Below are 20,374 nucleotides of genomic sequence, written 5' to 3'. Positions count from 1 at the left end.
AAGCCTTGGTGGTAGGTCAGAGAGCCCAAGGAGATGGACTTGAGAGAAAGACCCAGTCCCTGAAGAGTTTATATTTAAAAAAAAATAATAATAAATAAAAAATGGAAAAGGAGCTAAAATAAATGGAGAAGGAGCAGACATGACCGGTAGAGAATCAGGAAAATATACTGTTGAGGAAGCTTAGAGAAGATACGGTCCCAGTATGGTAAAGAAGGGGGCGGTCAACAGAATCGGGTGACACAGACAGGTCGGTGAGAGTGGACAGAGGGACCGGCGTAGGATTTATTAGTGAGTCTGTCAGTGACCAGTCAGCACGGTGTCAGCGTCACTGTGAGGATGGACGCCAGACCGTGAAAGCTCGACCTGTGAGCAAGAGGAAATGGGCAGTGCGGACCCACCCAGAGAAGGAGGGCTTTAAAGGCAGAGAAGACAAACCTCAGAAAATAACTGGAGGCCATCACTAATGGGGAGAGGTTCTGAAAGAAGTGGGAGAGATAAAGGGGTTCAGCCCAGAAAGGAGGAACGGGTTTCGGAGGCAGATGGCCTAGAGAAAGCTCCTCCTTCTCCACAAGGTCTGCCATCTCCTGCAAGAAGTGGTGGTGGCTCTGGGGGAGGGGCACGGTGTCAGAGGGAGAGCCGCTGGAGTTACAGCAGCGACAACAATCAAGGCATAGACCTGACTGGAGCTCAGGTGTGGAAGTCTCATCCCAAACTTGGCTGTCACTGACAGATGATCAGAATCTTCTTAGACCCAAGCCCGCCAAGAACCTCTCCTGCTTAGACTTCGCACTGTGTCTGGTCCTTTTTAAGGGGCTTGGGCCCTTGCGCATAACTCCAGCCGAGCTCTGTGAATCCTGTGTTAGTCAGTCACCCCACCTTCTCCTTGTCTCTTCATGCCACATGGTGGCATCTCTATCTACTACCTGATAAGATCCTGTTCATCCAGAGAAATGTCTTGAACATATGACCCATTCCTAGGCCCGGTCCATCAGGACTCCCCTGATGGAGCCACAAGCCAAAAGAACACATTTCCTCCTCTGTAGTTCGTGAGCTTTCCAGAGGTAAATCTAAAATTCTGAATAACTATAAAATCCCATGATTCTAAATCAACACTACATGAACTTTCATTCTTTCCTTCTGGTTTAGGATTTCTTCGTGTAACATTTCCTTATGAGTATACCTAGTACTTCTGAACTAGTATCTCAACTTGAAGTTTTTTAATAGAGCAGAAAGGAAGTGAGTTGAATGGGAACACATTCTTTTTGTCAATAACTTACCTTTCTTCATTGTTTTCCATCTGATTAGGGAAAGCAGCAAAGTCTAGTAGTAATTTAATAGCATCAAGGTATCCGTTGTTACAGGACCAGTGCAAAGCTGTTCTTCCCTGTAAGCACGAAATAAAATCAGGTATATCTGGAATAGGTATTTTTGGACACACAGTTATTGATGCTAACTCAAAAATACAAACAATTCTCCCAAACTGCTTAATTACAAAAGGGGAAAATATTAAATATACAGTGGAGAAAATGGATGGTATCTTAACTAAGTGATCAAAATTAATATCATGTTAAGATGATATTAAACACATGGTTTTTCCAGAGGTGATACCCTGAGAAGGATTCAGTATCACCCAACCAAATATTTCAATATTCCAACCAAAAATGTTAAACGTAAACCTAGTTATGAGGAATCATAAGGCAAACTCAAATGGAGTGAGATTCTACAAAAATAAATGACCTGTATTCTTAAAACAATTCAATATCATGAAAGATAAAGAAGACATGAACCATTGCTAGAGATACAAGAGGGATATTTCATAGTTTTAAAGGAATCAGAGAGGAAGATACACAACCCTAAGTCTGTATGCATTCACTAACACAGCTTTTAAATATACAGAACATAAAATGATAAAATTAAAAGGGGATATGGTCAAATCCATAATCAGTGAAAGATTTTTAACCCATCTTCTATAATAGTTCATAGAACAAATAAATGAAAGGACAGTAAAGATACAGAAGACCTGAACAATACAGTAAAAAACTTTGACCTAAATAATACATATAAAATTTTGCATCCAACTATGACACAATTAGTATTCTTTTCAAGTGCACATAGAGCATTTACCAAAGTCAATCATATACTGGGCCACAAAGAGAGTCCTAAAGGGACTTTGAAGGATTAAAATAATTCTAAAAGAAAATAAAATAATTCTGTTATTCTGACTGTTTTTGACCACAGTAAAGTTTAAGTTACAAATCAGTATGCTAGACAGAATAAATGCCTTTGCAAAGGTCTACATCCTAATCTCTAGAATCTGTAACTGTGTTGTGTTATTGGAAAGGGGAAATTAAGATTACAGATGGAATTAAGTTTGCTAATGAGGAGATTATCCTGGATTATCCGAATAGGCCCAATGTAATGATAAGGGTCCTTGTAAAGGAAGGAGGGATGGCGTAGTGTGAGAGAGACTCGGTCAGTCACTGCTAGGTTTGACGATGGTGGAATGAGACCACAAGCCAAGGAATGACGGCAGCTTCAAGAGGCTGGAAAAACAAAGAGCGAGCTTCTCCCCTAGAGCTTCCAAAAGGACACAGTCTTGCCAACACTTTGATTTTTAGCCCAGTGAGACCCATTTCAGAATTTTCAACATCCAGAAGAGTAAGATAAAAAACTTGTGTTGTTCTAAGCCACTAAGTTTGTGGTAATTTATTATAACAGCAAGAGGACACCAATAAAGTCATTTGCCAAAAGATAACGAGGAAATGCCCAACCCCCTGGAAATTAAGCAATATGCTTCTCAATAACCTATGGGTTAAGTAACAAATTAGAAGAGAAACTAGAAAATATTTGAGCTGAATAATAGTGATGGTACAACTTATCTAAACTTTTAGGATAAAGTTAAAGCAGTGCTTAGAATAAGAAGCATGATTAAATACATATCCTGGAAATGAATATTGAAAAAAATCAATGATTTAAACTTCTATCAAAAGAATCTTTTAAAAAAATAGTAAATTAAACCTGAGGAAAGTAGATGGCAGGAAATAATAAAGAGTAAACACCAATGAAATACTAAACAACTCAAAATATAGAAAATCAACAAAGAAGTAAGTCCTTTGAAAAGATGAATAAGATGAAAAAATTTTTTTAAAAAGAAAAGGGACAACACACATTACCAATATATGAAATGAATAAGAGGAAATCACTAAAGGTCTTATATTCATAAAGAAGGTAAGAGATTGGGGCGCCTGGGTGGCTCAGTGTGTTAAGCCGCTGCCTTCGGCTCAGGTCATGATCTCAGGGTCCTGGGATCGAGTCCCGCATCGGGCTCTCTGCTCAGCAGGGAGCCTGCTTCCTCCTCTCTCTCTCTCTGCCTGTCTCTCTGCCTACTTGTGATCTCTCTTTGTCAAATAAATAAATAAAATCTTAAAAAAAAAGAAAGTAAGAGATTATAGGACCAACTTTATGCAAATATATATGATATGTTAATAAAATGGATAAATTTCTCAGAAAATGCAACTTACCAAAGCTGAAAAGAAAATGATTAGAAATCTGAATGTCTTATAATAATTACAAATGACACTGAATTAGTTATTAATACCTTTGATACAAAGAATACCACTAGGCCAGATGGCTTCACCAGGGAATTCTTACAAATATTTAAGAAAGAAGTGATATCAATATTACGGAAATTCTGTAAGAGAATAAGAGGAACTATTTCCTGACTCTTTTTAATTCATCATATTAATGGCAAAGAGGTGAAAAATCATGTTGGAAGATGCAGAAATAGTATCTGACAAAAATTAAACAGCTGTGAATTAAAAAAAAACCCCAATTCTTAGCAACTAGTAATATAAGGGAACCTATAGCAAATATCATATTCAGTGGTGAAATATTTCAAGCTTTCCTCTTGAAAAACCAGAATGAATTAAGGATGTCAACTATCACCAATTCTATTTGACACTGTGCTGGAGGTATTAGTTAGTTCAATTAAGGCATACTATTCACAAACGATACACTGTTTATACAGATAATCCAAAACATGAAAACTAACAGAAATGGAAAGTAGCTTAGTATATACTACTTCTGTAAGAAACCAATAACTTGTAAAAACAACATAAAATATACTACAGATTACAAAAGATTCATTTCTAATAACCTGGGGACAAGGAACATTATTTCATATATTTTTCATTATGTTACTTTTACATAAAGGAAGAATCCTTTTTTAAAGATTTTATTTATTAGATTGAGAGAGACAGGGAAAGAATGAGCACAAGCAGAGGGAACAGCAGGCAGAGAGAGAAGCAGACTTCTTGCTGAACAGGGAGCCTGGTGTGGGACTCAATCCCAGGACCCTGGGATCATGACCTGAGCTGAAGGCAGACACATAACTGCATAACTGACTGAGCCACCCAGGTGTCCCACATATAGGAAAAATCTTGAAAAGCATTTATTGAATTAATTAATAGAAAATATATTTTCTACCTTAGAAAACATGATATGCTAGTATTTTTGAAGACTTAATGTAATTAAAGTAGCAAAAAAATATCAATACTGGCTAAACTGAGAGAGGTTAATACAATACTGCATAGCTGGGGAGGGGAGATTAAGCCACATGGTTTAAAAATCCATTCAGCAGGGACGCCTGGGTGGCTCAGTGGGTTAAGCCTCTGCCTCTGGCTCAGTGAATGATCCCAGGGTCCTGGGATTGAGCCCTGCTTTGGGTTCTCTGCTCAGCAGGGAGCCAGCCCGCTTCCCCCTCTCTCTCTGCCTGCCTCTTTGCTTACTTGTGATCTCTGTCAAATAAATAAATAAAATCTTTTTTAAAAAATCCATTCAACAGGGTCACCTGGGTGGCTCAGCTGGTTGAGCAACCAACTCCTAATTTTAGCTCAGGTCATGATCCCAGGGTCATGAGATGGAGTCCCCGAGTCGGGCTCTGTGCTCCATGGGGAGTCTGCTTGGGATTCTCTCTCTTTCCATCTCCCTCTGCTCCTCCCCCTGCTCAGGTGCATGCTCTCTTTCTCAAATAAATAAATAAAATCTTTTAAAAGAATCAGTTCAACAGTATATATCAGAGCTCAGTCACATTCATATACCAATAATAAATAATCTCACGGGGAAATTATTCTAGGGAAATAATAAAGAAAAGTTAAATGCACAACAATGATTAATGAAACATGATCTATAACAATGAAAAGTACCCAGCAAAAGGAAATTACTAAATTCTAAAATTGGGGTTACAGGCATACTTTGGACCGTGACACCCCACAACAGCCCTGCCACTGTTGTCCACCTTAGGGTAATTGGGTGAGCTCGAAGCTTCAATATTGTCACCTGTAAATGGGAATAATAATAGCAACTCCTTTACAGAGTTGCTGTAAGAACTGAATGAGTTATTACACAAAGGTCCTAGAACTTTGGAATACGCAGCATCTATGATTATGCAGAAGATGATGCACCAAATGAGAAAATACTGGTGATGATTTTAAGTGAACAAAATGTGGTCTGTGAAACATCATATATATATATATATATATATATATATATATATACACACACACACACACACACACACATACATATATGTATATACATCCATACACACATGCCATGTATCTATATTTTATGAAAGTTATAAAATTATTCCCATTCTCTGTTATGACTTTGTTAAGGTATATATGGATATAGACAAGAAGTAGAAGGAAAACAGGGAAAAATTAAAACTCTTTTTAAAAAAAAATTTAATTTATTTATTTGACAGAGAAAGAGAGATCACAAGTAGGCAGAGAGGCAGGCAGAGAGAGAGAGAGGGGAAGCAGGCTCCCTGCTGAGCAGAGAACCCAGTGCAATGTGAAGCTCCATCCCAGGACCCTGGGATCATGACCTGAGCCAAAGGCAGAGTCTCAACCCACAGAGCCACCCAGGCACCCCAAAACTCATTTTTAATTAACAGATAAATTTGTAAGTTATCTGTTTGGGAAAAGGTTTTACTTTATTTTAGTTAATGACACAGAAATATTCTGAACCTCTGCGAGTAAGCAACATAGAAAGGTCTAGACTGTCTACCTCTTTGTCTTGAATATTGGGGTCTGCGTTATTTTCCATGAGCACAGCCATGCAGTTGATGTAGCCGCCGTACGCCGCACACTGCAAAGGGGTTCGTCCCGCGTAATCTTGCACATTTGGATTGATCTTGTTTTCTATCAATATCTGGCAAACATCAGCATTTCCTCCCAGTGCTGCCCAGTGTAGAAGAGAATGTCCGTCCTGATCAACTAAATCTACCCTTGCTCCACCTGAAAAAGCAAAAATATAATGACAATGTCCAAAAGAGAGAGCATTGATCAAAAAGAACAGAAGTCTGAAAAAAAAAAGAATGTAACAACAGTCCCTTCAATGCTTTACTCGTACTCTTAGCAACATACCTCCGTGTATATTACCTCCTTCAGAGTTTTACAGTAAGCCTGTAAGTTGGTCAGGGCAGGAGTCATTTTTCTTTTATAGGAAGTGAAACAGGATTGGGCAGGTGAAGTGGCTTTTCCCAAACCACGCAACAGGAGGAGCTGGGAGTGACCCCAGGCCCCCACCCAGGCGGCCCTCTGCTCTGTAAGCAGAGTTTCAAACAGCGCCTGCAAAAATTCCTACCTTTTGAGAGTGACTTAGTAGGCGCACCCTTACTAACGAACCTTTAATAAGCGTCTGAATCACATCTTTGTGTCCCATCTCGCAGGCTCGGAAGAGCGGGGTATGCTTCATGACGTCGGTGGCATCCACCTGAGCATTGTTTTCCAGCAGTAACTTCACGGTGCTGACGTGGCCGGAAAGGGCAGCGGCATGTAAGGCTGAAAAGAGAGCGACAGAGAGCAACCGATGCTTGGGTAACAGCTTCGCCTTTTCTTTACGACACAGTACCGCGCCTCCTCTTCTGATGTCCTCATCATTCTGGCTAAATGCAGTTGAATCTTCAGGACTCCCTCCTGTCCACTCCTCTAGATTTCAGCCTTCCTTTCTAGTCGTAGGCACTACTTCCACTTTCCCGGTCCTTCTACCTTTATCATCTCACTGTTTCTTCCTTTCCATCCTAAGGGTCTGGATGCTTTCCCTTCCTCGGTTACCAGTTCGTCTTTTCCTCCCTCTAAGGGGGTGAGGGAACCAAAATGGACAGAGAGAGATGATTTGAGTGATGCAGGCAGTTCTGCCCACCAACCCGCTCGATAAACATACGCTAGGGGGTTGGTGCGACAGGAAGCGTCAGTCCCTGGGTCCTTCAGGGGCTGAGCCGCGCTATTCCTGCCGGTGGCCTGCGCACCCGTGTGGTACCGGGGGGTGCGCACAGCCCACTGCCTTGAGTGCATTTTTCATACAATGTGGCTCCAAATGCAAGTCACTCATGTCCTCCGGGCCCAATTTAAGAAACAACAATATGTTTCAACAAGGGAGAAAAAAACCTGAGGAGGAACGCGGTCTCCTCTCTGGTGCCTTCCTGTGGGGTTTGAAAGAGTAACTTTGATTCTTTGGGGGTTTCGGTTCTGCTGACCTGTGCCTGTGTTACTCCCCTCTCGTGCTTGACTTAGGCCAGTCCTCTCTGGATTACGCTTTAAATTCTATTTAAATACATCACTCCTTAAATTCTGAGTCTGCCAGCAAGACGGTCTAGAGGCCTGGGCCACTTCCTTCTAAGTCTCCTGGCCCTATAATGCCTAGAACAATGTTTCTTTCATAAACTGTGATCCATGGAGCAAACCCAGGGTGCCTACAAAAGTGCAGATTCCTGGGCATCTGTTGAGAACCTTCCATGGGCTGGGTATGAATGTAGTGGTGAGAATCCAGCAGACAACAAAATAGATAAGATTATGTTCTAGCAGGAGAAGCAAAATAAAAACTGAACAGATAAAGTATTAGATGATGGTGGACAGTATGGCTGGAGTAATACGAGGCATCTTGATGTTCAGAGTATCTGGGAGACCGCTTGAACGGGTGGGGATGAAAAGCCTTGGTAAGGAGCTGACACTGAAGCTGAGACCCGGGTCACAGAGAGTCAGCAATGTAGAGATCTTGAGAGGAAGTAGTTCAAGCAAAGAGAAGAGTTAGTCCAAGAGCAGGAACAACTTTATGTGCTGAGGGAAGGCAAGGAAGCTGCCACACAATGAAGTAAGGCAGAAAGGTCGAGAAGGCCAGATCCTAAGGGGCCGCACAGGTCCCAGGGATGAAGGCCCTGAAGGACTTCACACAGGTGAGTGATATTATTGGACTGGTGCCTTAATCAGATCCCTCTGGCTGCTTTCAAGAGAACGTACTGTAGTAGGTGAGAACGTAAGCAGGGAGACCAGCGAACACTATTGCAGGAGGCTCAGTAAAGAAGGCTGATGGCTGGAACTGCGCTAGCAGGAGTGGAGCTGAAGAGAAGCAGAAAGATTAAGGATATACGTTAGAGGTGGAGTCAATAGGACTTAGAAGATCTGAAACAGATTTTTGTCTGTATAGCCTGGGAATCTGTATGTAAACAAACACCCTTGCAATTCTTACACGCATTTGTGCTGGAGGACCCTGATCTACGTGGCTAAATGTTAGTTTGGCCCAGACAAAATTCAGAAGAGCGTGAGAGACTTCAAATGTCTTAGGTGCTGCCATGTGGAAGATAGCACAGAGTGAAACGTCCACGTTGATAAATCTGGGCTCAGTGTAAGAAAGACATTCTGACAGGAGTTAGGTTAAGACGGAAGTAGTGGGTTCTCCATATTGGAGCCATGTCACTAGAGGCTGACAGACCGTCGGTGGGAATGTTGTAAGGTAGATTAAGTGTGCTACATCTATGATAGTTTGGTGACTTTCACATTTTAAGAGCATAAGAATACATCTGCCCCCAAAGGGAGCTTTATAAAACATTCAGCATATAAAACTGGTAAGACGGGTGCCTGGGTGGCTCAGTGGATTAAAGCCTCTGCCTTTGGCTCAGGTCATGATCCCAGGGTTCTGGGATCAAGCCGTGCAGGGAGCCTGATTCCCTCTCTCTGCCTGCCTCTCTGCCTACTTGTGATCTCTGTCTGTCTAAATAAATAAATAGATAAATAAATAAATGAATAAATAAAACTGGTAAGAGTTGAGCAGTTCTGACTAAAGCAGGGGTGGAGGGTTGCCCACTTAAGTAACCGCCCCCCTTGGTAATGCTTCAAGCACTCTATAGATACCCATTGTTCTGAAAAATATGGTTTGGAAAACCCTGGACTAGATTTGATTTTAATGTACTTTCTAATTGCAAAATTCTACAATTGTGTGATGTGGCGTTAGTATGGAATAAATACTGTTCAGATAAATGTCAACGTTGAAAAAAAAACCAAAAAACCAAAACCATCCCCAAATCCTGACTAAGCAAAAGATAGAATTCATTTTCTTATCAATTGAAATTTCCCATTTCTATTTGCATTTACATTACTTTAAAGTAACCTTAGATTTAACTATTGTTGCTTCCTCTTTGAGAAGGTATCACAAATTTACAGAGGAGCCCTAATTTTTTTTAATTTAACTTTTTGTTATGGAAAATTTCAAACATATTCAGAAGAAAAGACAGTAATCTAGAGAACGCAATATAGCCATTCCCTAGCTTAAGGGACAATCAGTAGATGCTTGGTCTTGTTTCATCTACCTGCCATCCCTTGTCCCCACTTTTGTTTTGAATAAAATTCTAGAGTCTTAGCTTTTCATTTGTAAATATTTTAGTACAGTGTATCTAAAAGACATTGTTTTTCTTTTTTAAAAACACAACCACTGGGGTGCCTGAGTGGCTCAGTGGGTTAAAGCCTCTGCCTTCAGCTTGGGTCATGGTCCCAGAGTCCTGGGATCAAGCCCCAAGTCAGGCTCTCTGCTCAGTGGGGAGCCTGCTTCCTCCTCTCTCTCTGCCTGCCTCTCTGCCTACTTGTGATCTCTGTCAAATAAATGGATAAAATCTTAAAAAACAAACAAACAAACAAACAAACACCACAACCACTGTATCAGTCAGGGTCCATTCAGGAGACAGAAACCATGCCAGAACTTTAACAGAGAGAGTTAAAAATAAGGAATTGTTAGCTATGGACCAAATAAGGAAAAAAAACAAAAAAGGAACACTAAGGGATCACAGAGGTAGTACATGCAGAAGACAGCCAGAAATTCTAGGACCATGGGAATGAAAAGAAGAAGATAGATTATTAAAACTTAAAAGCCTAGAGGAGGAGCCTGTGGAGGAACAGGAAACCAGCAGACAGGAAGTTGTAATCCCATTCTTCCAGTTTTCCAGGTTCCCTCTACTGCCCCCTACAGGAGGATTCTAACAGGGCACCTACTGGCAAAGCAGAAATGGGGTCCGCAGAGTCCCAGCCTTGGCATTGCAAGGAAAAGCTAGTCTTATTATTGTACCTAAAAAACATTAACAAAAATTCTGTAATATTAAATATCTTGAAAGAGCCCATACTATCCTGATTGTTTTATAAATTTTTAAAAGCTTATTTGAATCAAGATCCAAATAATGTCTGTATGTTGCTGTTGATGAGAACTCTTTTTCATGGGAAGGAAAAACCCTGTAGAGGGATGATGGCGAGAAACTCATTTTTAAAGAAAAGAAATGTCAGGAAGACATATCTGACATATAATAAAATTTCCTTAGGAGAAAGAGCCAGGGAATTAATGAATCTGAGAACAATTTATGTCTGAATTCTACCTATGGTGCACGTCGGAAAGATACCTTTGGTTAAAAGGATGGAACGATCCTTGACCATACTTTATTAAAATACATGAAAAAGTTAAACTAAAAGGATAGCTAGTGATAAAGTGAAAGTCTTCATACTAATGGAAGTCTGACAAAAAATGAAATGTTCACTCCATTTATAAGTTCAATGTCCTACATATATGCACTATATCTTTCTTTAAGAAGCTTAAGGTCTACTGCAAAGCTTTGCTAAGAATTACTTTTGACAGTTAAAGCTTTTGTTAGAATTGATATTACCCAAAAACTTTGAAAAAAAAATTTAGAAAGGGTGATGGTTTAGGTATAGGATGGAGATTATTAGGTATAACCCTGCTCTCTACTAAGTGCTGTATCAGTAGTTCTGGAAGCCAAGAAAGATCTCATCCCGGACAACTGATAGGTGCAAATGGCTCTACTATGCTTCTACAAATACAAAAACATAACACCGAGAAGCTTGATGCTGAGTTTTTATTCTGTTCTGTATTGTTGTGCTATCGTTGTGTGATCGTCTTTCTTTTTCAGACTTGCAATTAGGATATGAGGTAGGGACTTCCAAGTTGACAATGAAAGCTAAAAAATTCATACCTTATTAACCAATGCACAAAGTGCTCTCTTATTAGAAAAAGAAAGAAAGAAGCATCTATGAGAGCCTTTGATGCAAATCTAATGCGAAGCTATGAAGCTTCAAGAGTCATGGGGGCTCATCTCTAAAATGGGAGATTTGGGAAGAAGGAACGTTCTTCAGATCTGAGAAAAGAGCACATTAAATGAGAATGGTGAGAACATACTTAGATATGTTATTCCTTAAAATATGATTCTACATTTTTGAAAATATAATCGATAACTACTAAATATACATAGTTTTAAGTACAGGCTTATGGTTTTTTTTACACAAAGATAAATAAGAAGAGTTCCTATAATCATGTCTAAGGAGTATTGAGAGTTTTATTTTTTAAAAAGATTTATTTATCTATTTTAAAAAGAGAGAGAGAGAGAAAGAGCAAGTTGAGGGAGGGAGAGAGAAAGAATCTCCATGGGAAGCCTAATGCAGGGCTTGATCCCAGGATCTTGAGATCATGACCTCTGGTAAAACCAAAAGTCAGATGCTTAACCGACTGAGCCACCCAGGCATCCCAAGAGCAAGCAGAGATTTTGTTTTTGTTTTTTAAAATTTTTTATTTAAAATAAATTAATTAACATATATCATATTATTATTTTCAGAGGTAGAGTTTTGTGATTCATCAGTTGCATATAACAACCAGGAGCAACCAGAGTTTTAAACCAAATGCCACCATTCATCTGGTGGAAACACAAGTTAAATTTAGCTATCGAACTTGGAGGAAATAAAACCTTTGGAGTGATATCCTGATAGCTGCAACTTAACAAGTACAATTGCAAGTTAAACAATATTAGAACAGGAACAATGATTTCAGGCACTACTGATTTTAGGCACTACTGTAAAGTTTTAGGGCACCTATCCACTTTGGAACCCGAAAGAAAGCAAACCAAAAGCGTCTGCCGGTTCTTACCTGTACCTCCATACTTGTCTGCCATGTTAATATCAATGTCAGATTTTAAACTCAGCATAGTCCTAAGGACATCATCACTGCCTTTTCCAGCAGCCCACATAAAGGATGTTCTTCCTTCGAGGTCTGAATCATCTTTCACTGAAGGATGTTTTAAAAATACTTTAACTGTTTCCTGTAAGAAAACTTCATTAAAAAAATTGAGACAAGAGGGTGGCATTTTCTATGTTTATAAAGCTAGTGGTATATGTGACTTCCACTAAGACACAAAATATTTTTCCCTGCTTTTGAATCAAATGAAATTATCTTTTTATGAATAATGAAACTACAATTTCCATTGAAAGTAACAATCCTCTTTCTTTGTATATTAGTATTAGTTTCCATGCGTCTCAAACACATAACCTAACACCCTAATTCAACATCCTCATAATTGAGAATGATCATCCCCAATCAAATTTTAAAATTTTATGACAGTTAAAAGACTAACAAGTATTCAGTGTCATAAGCAACAATAAACTATAGGTTTTCTTGGACATTCCATGCAGAGACCTGTATACTCAGCCATGCCTATAGAGGAGGTTAATACATTCTCTCGTGGTTTTGTTACTATAATGTAAAAAATATTTAATGCATTTATTACATTATTATAAATTTAACTATTTATTTAATGCATTTATTGCATTATTGTTAATAACGATGATTGACTACTGAGAAATGCAGTGTTCAATTCATTTAAACAAATATTTATTTAGCAATTCCTGTATACAAGGTCCTTCCTCTATGGAATCACACAAAAATTAGGACCCACAGTAATTCTAATAGTACCTGACAATTTTGTTGTCTTATTTTGTTTTTTAGTTCCAAGTTTTTATTTGCATTCCAGCTAGTTAACATATAGTATATTAGTTTCAGTAGAATTTAGTGACTCATCATTTGTATACAACACCCGTTAGTCATCACAAGTGCCCTCCTTAACCCCAATCAACCCATTTAGCCCATCCAACTCCCCACCTCACCTCTGGCAACCCTCAGCTTATTCTTTATAGTGAAGAGTCTGTTTTATGGTTTGCCTCTCTCTCTCTTTTTTTCCCTTATGTTCATCTGTTTTCTTTCTTAAATTCTACACATGAGTGAAATCATATGATATCTGTCTTTCTTTGACTGTCTTATCTCACTTAGCATAATACTGTTTGGCTCCATCCATGTTGTTGCAAAAGGCAAGATCTCATCCTTTTTCATGGCTCAGTAATGCTCTGTCACATGTATGCCTCATCTCCTTTATCCATTCATCAGTCGATAGACACTTTGGGCTCTTTGTGAAATTTGGCTATCGTTGATAAGAGTGCCTAACAGTTTTAATGGCGGCTAATATTCACAGCATTTTAAATTGTTTCCTTCCTTGAGCCTCAGATGCTTACAAACTTTTAGGGTGATCATAGTAACTCCTGCTTGGATAGAGCTCCTGCTTTCTTTCAGAAAAAGGAAAATTCTGGATGCTGTGAACTGGCCAAAAACATGTCAAATGTTGGTGCTCAGTACTCTAAAGCAGGAAGAAATTCAAGGACTCGCCTCATGCAACCCTTCTTTTTCCAGATGAAGAAATTTAGGTTCAAGGTCATACAAACATCGGTGGCAGAGATAGGAGTAAAACTCAGAGCTCAGTCACAGCACAATTTCCACTGTACACACTGCTTCCTAGTCTTAAAACTCATTGTTGAGCTGCAGAGGCATTACAATGACATGCTCCTGGGATCTAGGGTATATGCCTAGTACATGCTAAATTCGAATAAACACATGGATTTTAGAAGCTGATAACTAAGAGTATCCACTACATTGGACTTGTTGATTATGATAGAAACGTTATCATAATTTAAGAAATAATAGGGCGCCTGGGTGGCTCAGTGGGTTAAGCCTCTGCCTTTGGCTCAGGTCATGATCTCAGGATCCTGGGATCAAGTCCCATATCGGGCTCTCTGCTTGGCAGGGAGCCTGCTTCCTCCTCCCTCTCTTTGCCTGCCTCTCTGCCTACTTGTGATCTCGCTCTGTCAAATAAATAAATAAAATCTTTAAAAAAAAAAGAAATAATAAGTTATATTTGTAAAAAGTTGGTAATGTTCTGGTTTGTTTGCTTTTTACTAATTTGTAAATTTTTTTAATTGGGTATATTTTCTTTTTTTTAATGATTTTATTTATTTATTTGACAGAGATCACAAGTAGGCAGAGAGACAGGCAGAGAGAGAAGAGGAAGCAGGCTCCCTGCTGAGCAGAGAGCCCGATGCAGGGCTCCATCCCAGGACCCTGGGATCATGACCTGAGCCAAAGGCAGAGGCTTTAACCCAATGAGCCACCCAGGCACCCCTTGTTGGGTATGTTTTCTTAACGATGAGTGTTTGCAGAAGTTTTTGTGGGTCTCGTTGTTGCTGTTTTCTTAACAGGGAATTGTAGCCTCTTGAGAGTGAACAGAGTCCAAGAAGATCAAGGGACTTGAAACTGAGCTTAGAAGATTTGCAGAATTACTGAAAAAAATCATCTCTGTAGTCGGCAGATTATACAGAGCAAGTATTTTTTTGAATAAACATCCATAATGTTCTGTCATTCCTTTTTACTCCCAACAGCCTTAGTCACTTAATTGCTAGTATCTGTGCATGTGTTAAATTTGGAGCCTAAGACTTGAATTCAAGATCTTGGGCAAGTCAATTAATCTCTTGAAACGTTGGCTTCTTTCTCTGTAAATTAGGGAAACCACGTCCTCTCGCTGGCTTGTATTGAGGTATGAATTGAATTCTGATTTCCACAGGTTGATGAGGGTGGGCCAGTGAATTTCTTATCTATCTGGAGCAAGAAAGGGTCTGATATAATAGAATGATGGGAGACAGTAGAAGAAAATGGTTTACCAGAAGTCTGGGTGATAAAGTTTTAGAAATGTCAAGAAGGAAGGTTGCTCTAGGGTACCAGAGAGAAAGAAAGTTGGGAAAATAAGATATTTTAGCAATCTGAGTATTTGACGTATTCAGTGATGCATTGGGGAGGTCAGGAAGATGCAATTATGCTCTGCTGATGACAGCATTCTTATAATTTAATGAAACCAAAGTTTTCACTGCACACACCCACACAGAGGCATAGAATCAACTCGGACTGTTTTGACGTGTGCGTCTTTGGGTGAGTCTGTAGTTCTTGGTGGCCACTTACTCAGAGAGCTGAAGCAGCCTAGCCATTACATATTGCTGGCTAGAAGCAATGACATAATGCATTAGAAAATGCTCTGTAAACTACATAAGGGGTGGCAAGGGAAGAATTAGCCATATTCAGTATCTTTGGAAATAATAATTCATATTTTTGCTTTCTCAGCTGTATAATGTATAAAATTATTAGCACTAGCAATAGTGAGAATGCATGGCATTTCTTGCATACCTGATCTGTACCAAGAACTACACTAGGCACTGGTCACAAATTTTCTGTAATTCTTACAACAATCCTGAAGGAAAAGATATAATTATCCTCATCTTACATATGAAGAAACTGAGACTGGAGAGGTAAAAAACCTTGGGCCAGGCCATCCAGCCGGCCAAGAGGAGAGTCAGGGCACCAGGCAAGGTGGGACCCGTTCTAAGGCTTTGCCATATTGCTTTCAGGACAATTACAGAGAGCTGAACACAGCGCATGTAAAATGTTAGTGCCATAAAATTAACCAGAAATGGAAATATACTTACACAGAACAAAATGTTACACTGAACAGCCAATATAAAACGGTCTTACAATTTCCTATGACTAACAACTTTACAAAGAGGAAGACTAACCCTTGCATCTCAGCCAGAGTTAACGGTGTGAGCAACTGTTAAGATATAATTGGGACACAAACACAGAAATGAGTACGTGCAAAACTGAGATTTGGATAAGATCAGTGGATTGTAGGGATGCCAATTTCCTGTTTATGATACTGTTTCATACTTTTGCAAGATGTTCCCATAGGGGTAAACCGGGTGACGGGTACATGGAATCTCGTTGTTTTATTTCTTACGGCTGTGTACGAATCTAGAACGGTGTCCGAATAAAAACTTAATTAAGAACAAAGAGAACTGTCATGTTTTACTTACGGCAAAGTTACTCTGAGCTGCATAGTGCAAGGGTGTTGCTCCTTGGCTGTCCGATGGGATGGTTCCAGACTTATTTCTTTCTAAAAGGAGATGGACGATCTGTGCGTGGCCTGAGAGCAGACACAACAAGGACTGAGCACGTTAAAGGACCACTTAATTTATAATCTCTTTAAAGGGAAATTTTCTGAATAGCAGCCCCTAGTACAGCCTCTTCTAACTTCTCACTAAAATACTATGCTAACGTAGAACAAAGGCAAACACAACACTAAAATCTTAATGCTTCAATCAGAAAGGAAATGACAATCATTATAATTGCTAGAGTGAGGAGAAGCTGCACCAGGTATCAGCTCAGTGCATTTCGTGGCTTCACCTTACGACACTGCGCACAGAAAAGGTGGGAAGCCGGCCCCTGGCAGCCGTCACTGTCCCCAGTTTCCAGGTTGTACCGTGCCACTGTTCTCTTCCGAGGTTCAGGAGGATGCGCTACCATACATTCTCCTGTGATCTCTGCCGCCTCCTCCCAACCCCTTCTCCCCTCCCCCCTCCACTTTTTTCACATCTAGGCAGTGATTTCAAGTCCAAGGAAGCACGTGGCAGGAATGATGAGGTGGTGGCAGAGGAAACAGCCCGGGGTGTATTCATTCAAGAGGTTGTGGTTTCCACAAGTGAGGGGCTGTAGGGAGGATCAAAGAATGAACAAACCCGAAAATAGCAGATTTGGGAAACCTAAATTTCAGGCATTCTACTGCCTCAGCCCAGTAGGGACCTGGGCGATGAAGATTCCATCAGCAGAACAAGGACGCACTGCATGAAAACCAGGCAGAAAAAGGGAATCTGAGGGGGAGTCATGCTCCTCGACCGGCTCCCACACATGATTTGAGCTGTGATTCCTGGAGATGGGCAAAGAGGAGGACCACAGGCAGGCTATTGGGACACATGCCATCTTGTTGGAAAGGTGAAAAGAAAAATTCAGTAAAGGTCATATAAAAACACACTATGGGGCAGGGAAAAAGGAACATCATTGCAAAGATGAAGCGTGTACCTCAGAAGATGATCGAGAGAAGGATCCAGAGGAAAATTTCAGGAAACCATCTGGCATCCTTGACTTGTGCAAAGAGATGGGCTCTATGAAATGAAACAGGATATCCTAAAAAGGACATAATCCGAAATGAAAAGGTGATGGAAGGTGGGGAAAAGGAAATAAGTCGAGATACAAAGAAATTTGGATGAGAGAAGGAAATCAAAATACAACCTAAAATACAATCGATGATGGGCAGAAAGAAAGCAGTACTTAAAGAACGAAGTCAAGGTACTGATATGGAGACAAATTTGGGAAGTCCTCTTAGGATGCCAAGGAAAAGAAAGAGGAGATGACACTGCATATTGAAATGAGATCTAAATAATAATTTTAAATCTGACAATAAAACTGAATGCAAATGCAAAAGTATTTTAGAAAGATACAGTGTGTAATCTAAAAACTAACTCCATAATAATAACTGGGAAAAACTTCAGATTATATTAACAAGTACTAAAAAAATGATAAGGAAAAGGGTGCTAAGTGGAAATCAGTAGATGTACTTTTGCTTTTAACACAAAAACTCAGGTTTTTAAAAGTTTTTGATGAATTTTAAAGTAGAATCTAAAAACCCTCCTAGGGACACCTGGGTGGCTCAGTCGTTAAGTGTCTGCCTTCGGCTCAGGTCATGATCCCAGGGTCCTGGGATTGAGCCCCACATTGGGCTCCCTGCTTGGCTGGAAGCCTGCTTCCTCCTCTCCCACTCCCTCTGTTTGTGTTCCCTCTCGCACTATGTCTCTGTCAAATAAATAAATAAAATCTTAAAACAACAATAACAACAAAACCTCAAGTCTCTGGAAGAGCTTGCAGCCTCTTTAAATAAATAAAAAAAAATATATAAAAAAATAAAAGCCTCCTAAAACAATAGGCGATTCAAAACTAAAGAACAACAAACCTAATCTATATACCAAAAGGCAGAAAACAAAGGAAGTTTTGGGGGGGGACCCAAATTAAGAGGAAAAAAACCCACCAATAATACTCAAAAAGCACCAAAAATACTCAAAATACTCAAAAAAGTATACTCACTTATAACAGTGAGGGTGTTTTTTTTTTTTTTTTTTTTTTAAGACTTTATTTATTTGAAAGGGAGAGAATGAAAAAGAGAGAGAGAGTTAAGAGTACAAGACAAGTCGGGGGAGAGGCCGAGGGAGAAGCAGACTCCCACTGAGCAGGGAGCCCCATGCAGGACTCCATTCTATGGGACTCCAGGATCATGACCTGAGCCGAAGGCAGTTGCTTAACCAACTGAGCCACCCAGGCGCTCATAACAGTGACTATTAACGGCTAAATCTCCTTCACTAAAAGAGAAAGGCTCTCAGACTGTGTCCCCTGCAAAATCACATTTACACTCTTTCATGTGACAGAGAGAGACCCAAAAAGGTTAAGTAAAAGGCTTACTGGGAAAATATGAAGAAAACAAATAACATATTATAGTATTTTTACAAACATAAAATTAAAGTCCCTTCTTAAACACATAGGCATTGAATATGAAGAGAAGATTATTTTATATTGACATTTGTTGATGAATGCGGATGACTTTTATTTTATTTTATTATTTATTTATTTGACAGAGAGTGAGAGAGAAAGAGAGAGAGCGCGCACAAGCAAGGGGACTGGCAGGCAGAGGGAGAAGCAGGCTCCCTGCAGAGCAAGGAGTCCAGTGTGGGGCTCGATCCCAGGACCCTGGGATCATGACCTGAGCCAAAGGCAGATGCTTAACTGACTGAGCCACCCAGGCACTCAAATGTGCGTTCCTTTTAAAATACAAATGAAAACATGTTAAGACATTATGTTGAAATTAAAACCAACATATAACAGAGAATGTATCTGTAGTCCTAAAGTTTAAGCATAAAACAGAGAGATTTAAGTATGAGATGCTGCATATCAACTGAAAATTAAAATAATTAAATGGGAGATGGGAGCTGATGGGGTAAGGGAAGCCATGCAAAGTTTCTTGTATTCGTGTAGTTCCTCTTACCGTTGATCCTTTGATTCACAGTTAACTCACCTAGCAAAGCTGCCCAGTGAAGTGGGGTTCGAAATAAGTTATCATAAGATGTTATATTGCAGCTTTCATAGGAGGTCAAGACATCAACCACTGTCACATTCCCATCAGCGACTGCAAAGTGAAGGGGGGTCCGACCCTCGTAGTCTTGCCAGTTCAGTAAAGACTCCGTGGGAGCAGCATCCTATTTTTAAGGAATCGGAGATGTTAGACACATATGGAATCCTCAATAAATCACACTGGACATATGTAGTAACTGGGTGATTTTCTAAACTTGTATATTCTCTCTTAGCACAAAGTGGTAAAATTCAAGAAAAAAAGCATACATTCTAAATCTTTAAGAACTGGTAATGTTTAACCCTAAAAAAATGCAGAAAAGAAACAATAAACACCAGTACTGATTATCCAGATTAAACAGTTGTCAATATCTTGTCTAAGATATGCTATATGCTATATGCTATGGGTTCAGCTGAAGCTGCATGTTTTGTACTTCTGTTATATATCTGTACATCCATAACAATACGTTATTTATGTATGTGTGCTTTCAATATTTATACCTTTGAATTTATACTCTGTATATCTTTTGGCAATTTTTTCTTTCAATGCTATACTTCTGGGTATTTATGTTGATACTAGTTCATTTGTTAAACCACAACTTAATTACCCCTTCTCCTACTGAAGGACAGTTAGGTTATTTACATTTTTCCATTATTAACAATAACGCTGCATTGAACATGCTTTCTTTACAGGTCTCCCTGTAGCCCACGTGTGAGATTTTTCTCTAGCCCAGACACCTAGCAGGGGAATTGCTGGGTAGAAGGAGGATATTTATATTTTCAGCTAGGTATTATTAAACTGCTCTCCAAATGGTTACCCTCATTAACACATCCATGACAATGTGTAAAAGTTTTTATCTCCCCACATGCTGGCAACATGCCGGCACAAATTCAC

At 39.6% G+C, this 20,374-nt stretch overlaps 1 protein-coding gene across 5 annotated transcripts in view; it reads right to left on the bottom strand.

Annotated features, from left to right (window-relative positions):
• Nucleotides 1-20,374, bottom strand: part of INVS (inversin) — a 167,190-nt gene that overhangs the window by 59,813 nt on the left and 87,003 nt on the right. For all 5 annotated transcript variants that reach the window (XM_082696766.1, XM_082696770.1, XM_082696768.1 and 2 more), the window contains 6 exons: nucleotides 19,427-19,607; nucleotides 16,344-16,453; nucleotides 12,253-12,424; nucleotides 6,690-6,845; nucleotides 6,070-6,299; nucleotides 1,278-1,384 (listed from right to left, as the gene is read on the bottom strand). In XM_082696766.1, coding sequence (XP_082552892.1) covers nucleotides 1,278-1,384; nucleotides 6,070-6,299; nucleotides 6,690-6,845; nucleotides 12,253-12,424; nucleotides 16,344-16,453; nucleotides 19,427-19,607 — 956 coding nt within the window. The remainder of the gene's footprint in view (nucleotides 1-1,277; nucleotides 1,385-6,069; nucleotides 6,300-6,689; nucleotides 6,846-12,252; nucleotides 12,425-16,343; nucleotides 16,454-19,426; nucleotides 19,608-20,374) is intronic.

This window comes from Mustela nivalis (genome assembly GCF_964662115.1).
Source record: "Mustela nivalis genome assembly, chromosome: 13".
In the NCBI taxonomy this organism is placed as follows: Eukaryota; Metazoa; Chordata; class Mammalia; order Carnivora; family Mustelidae; genus Mustela; species Mustela nivalis.
The sequence above is the reverse complement of the archived record's forward strand: the minus strand, read 5'-3'. Positions and strand labels throughout refer to the sequence as shown.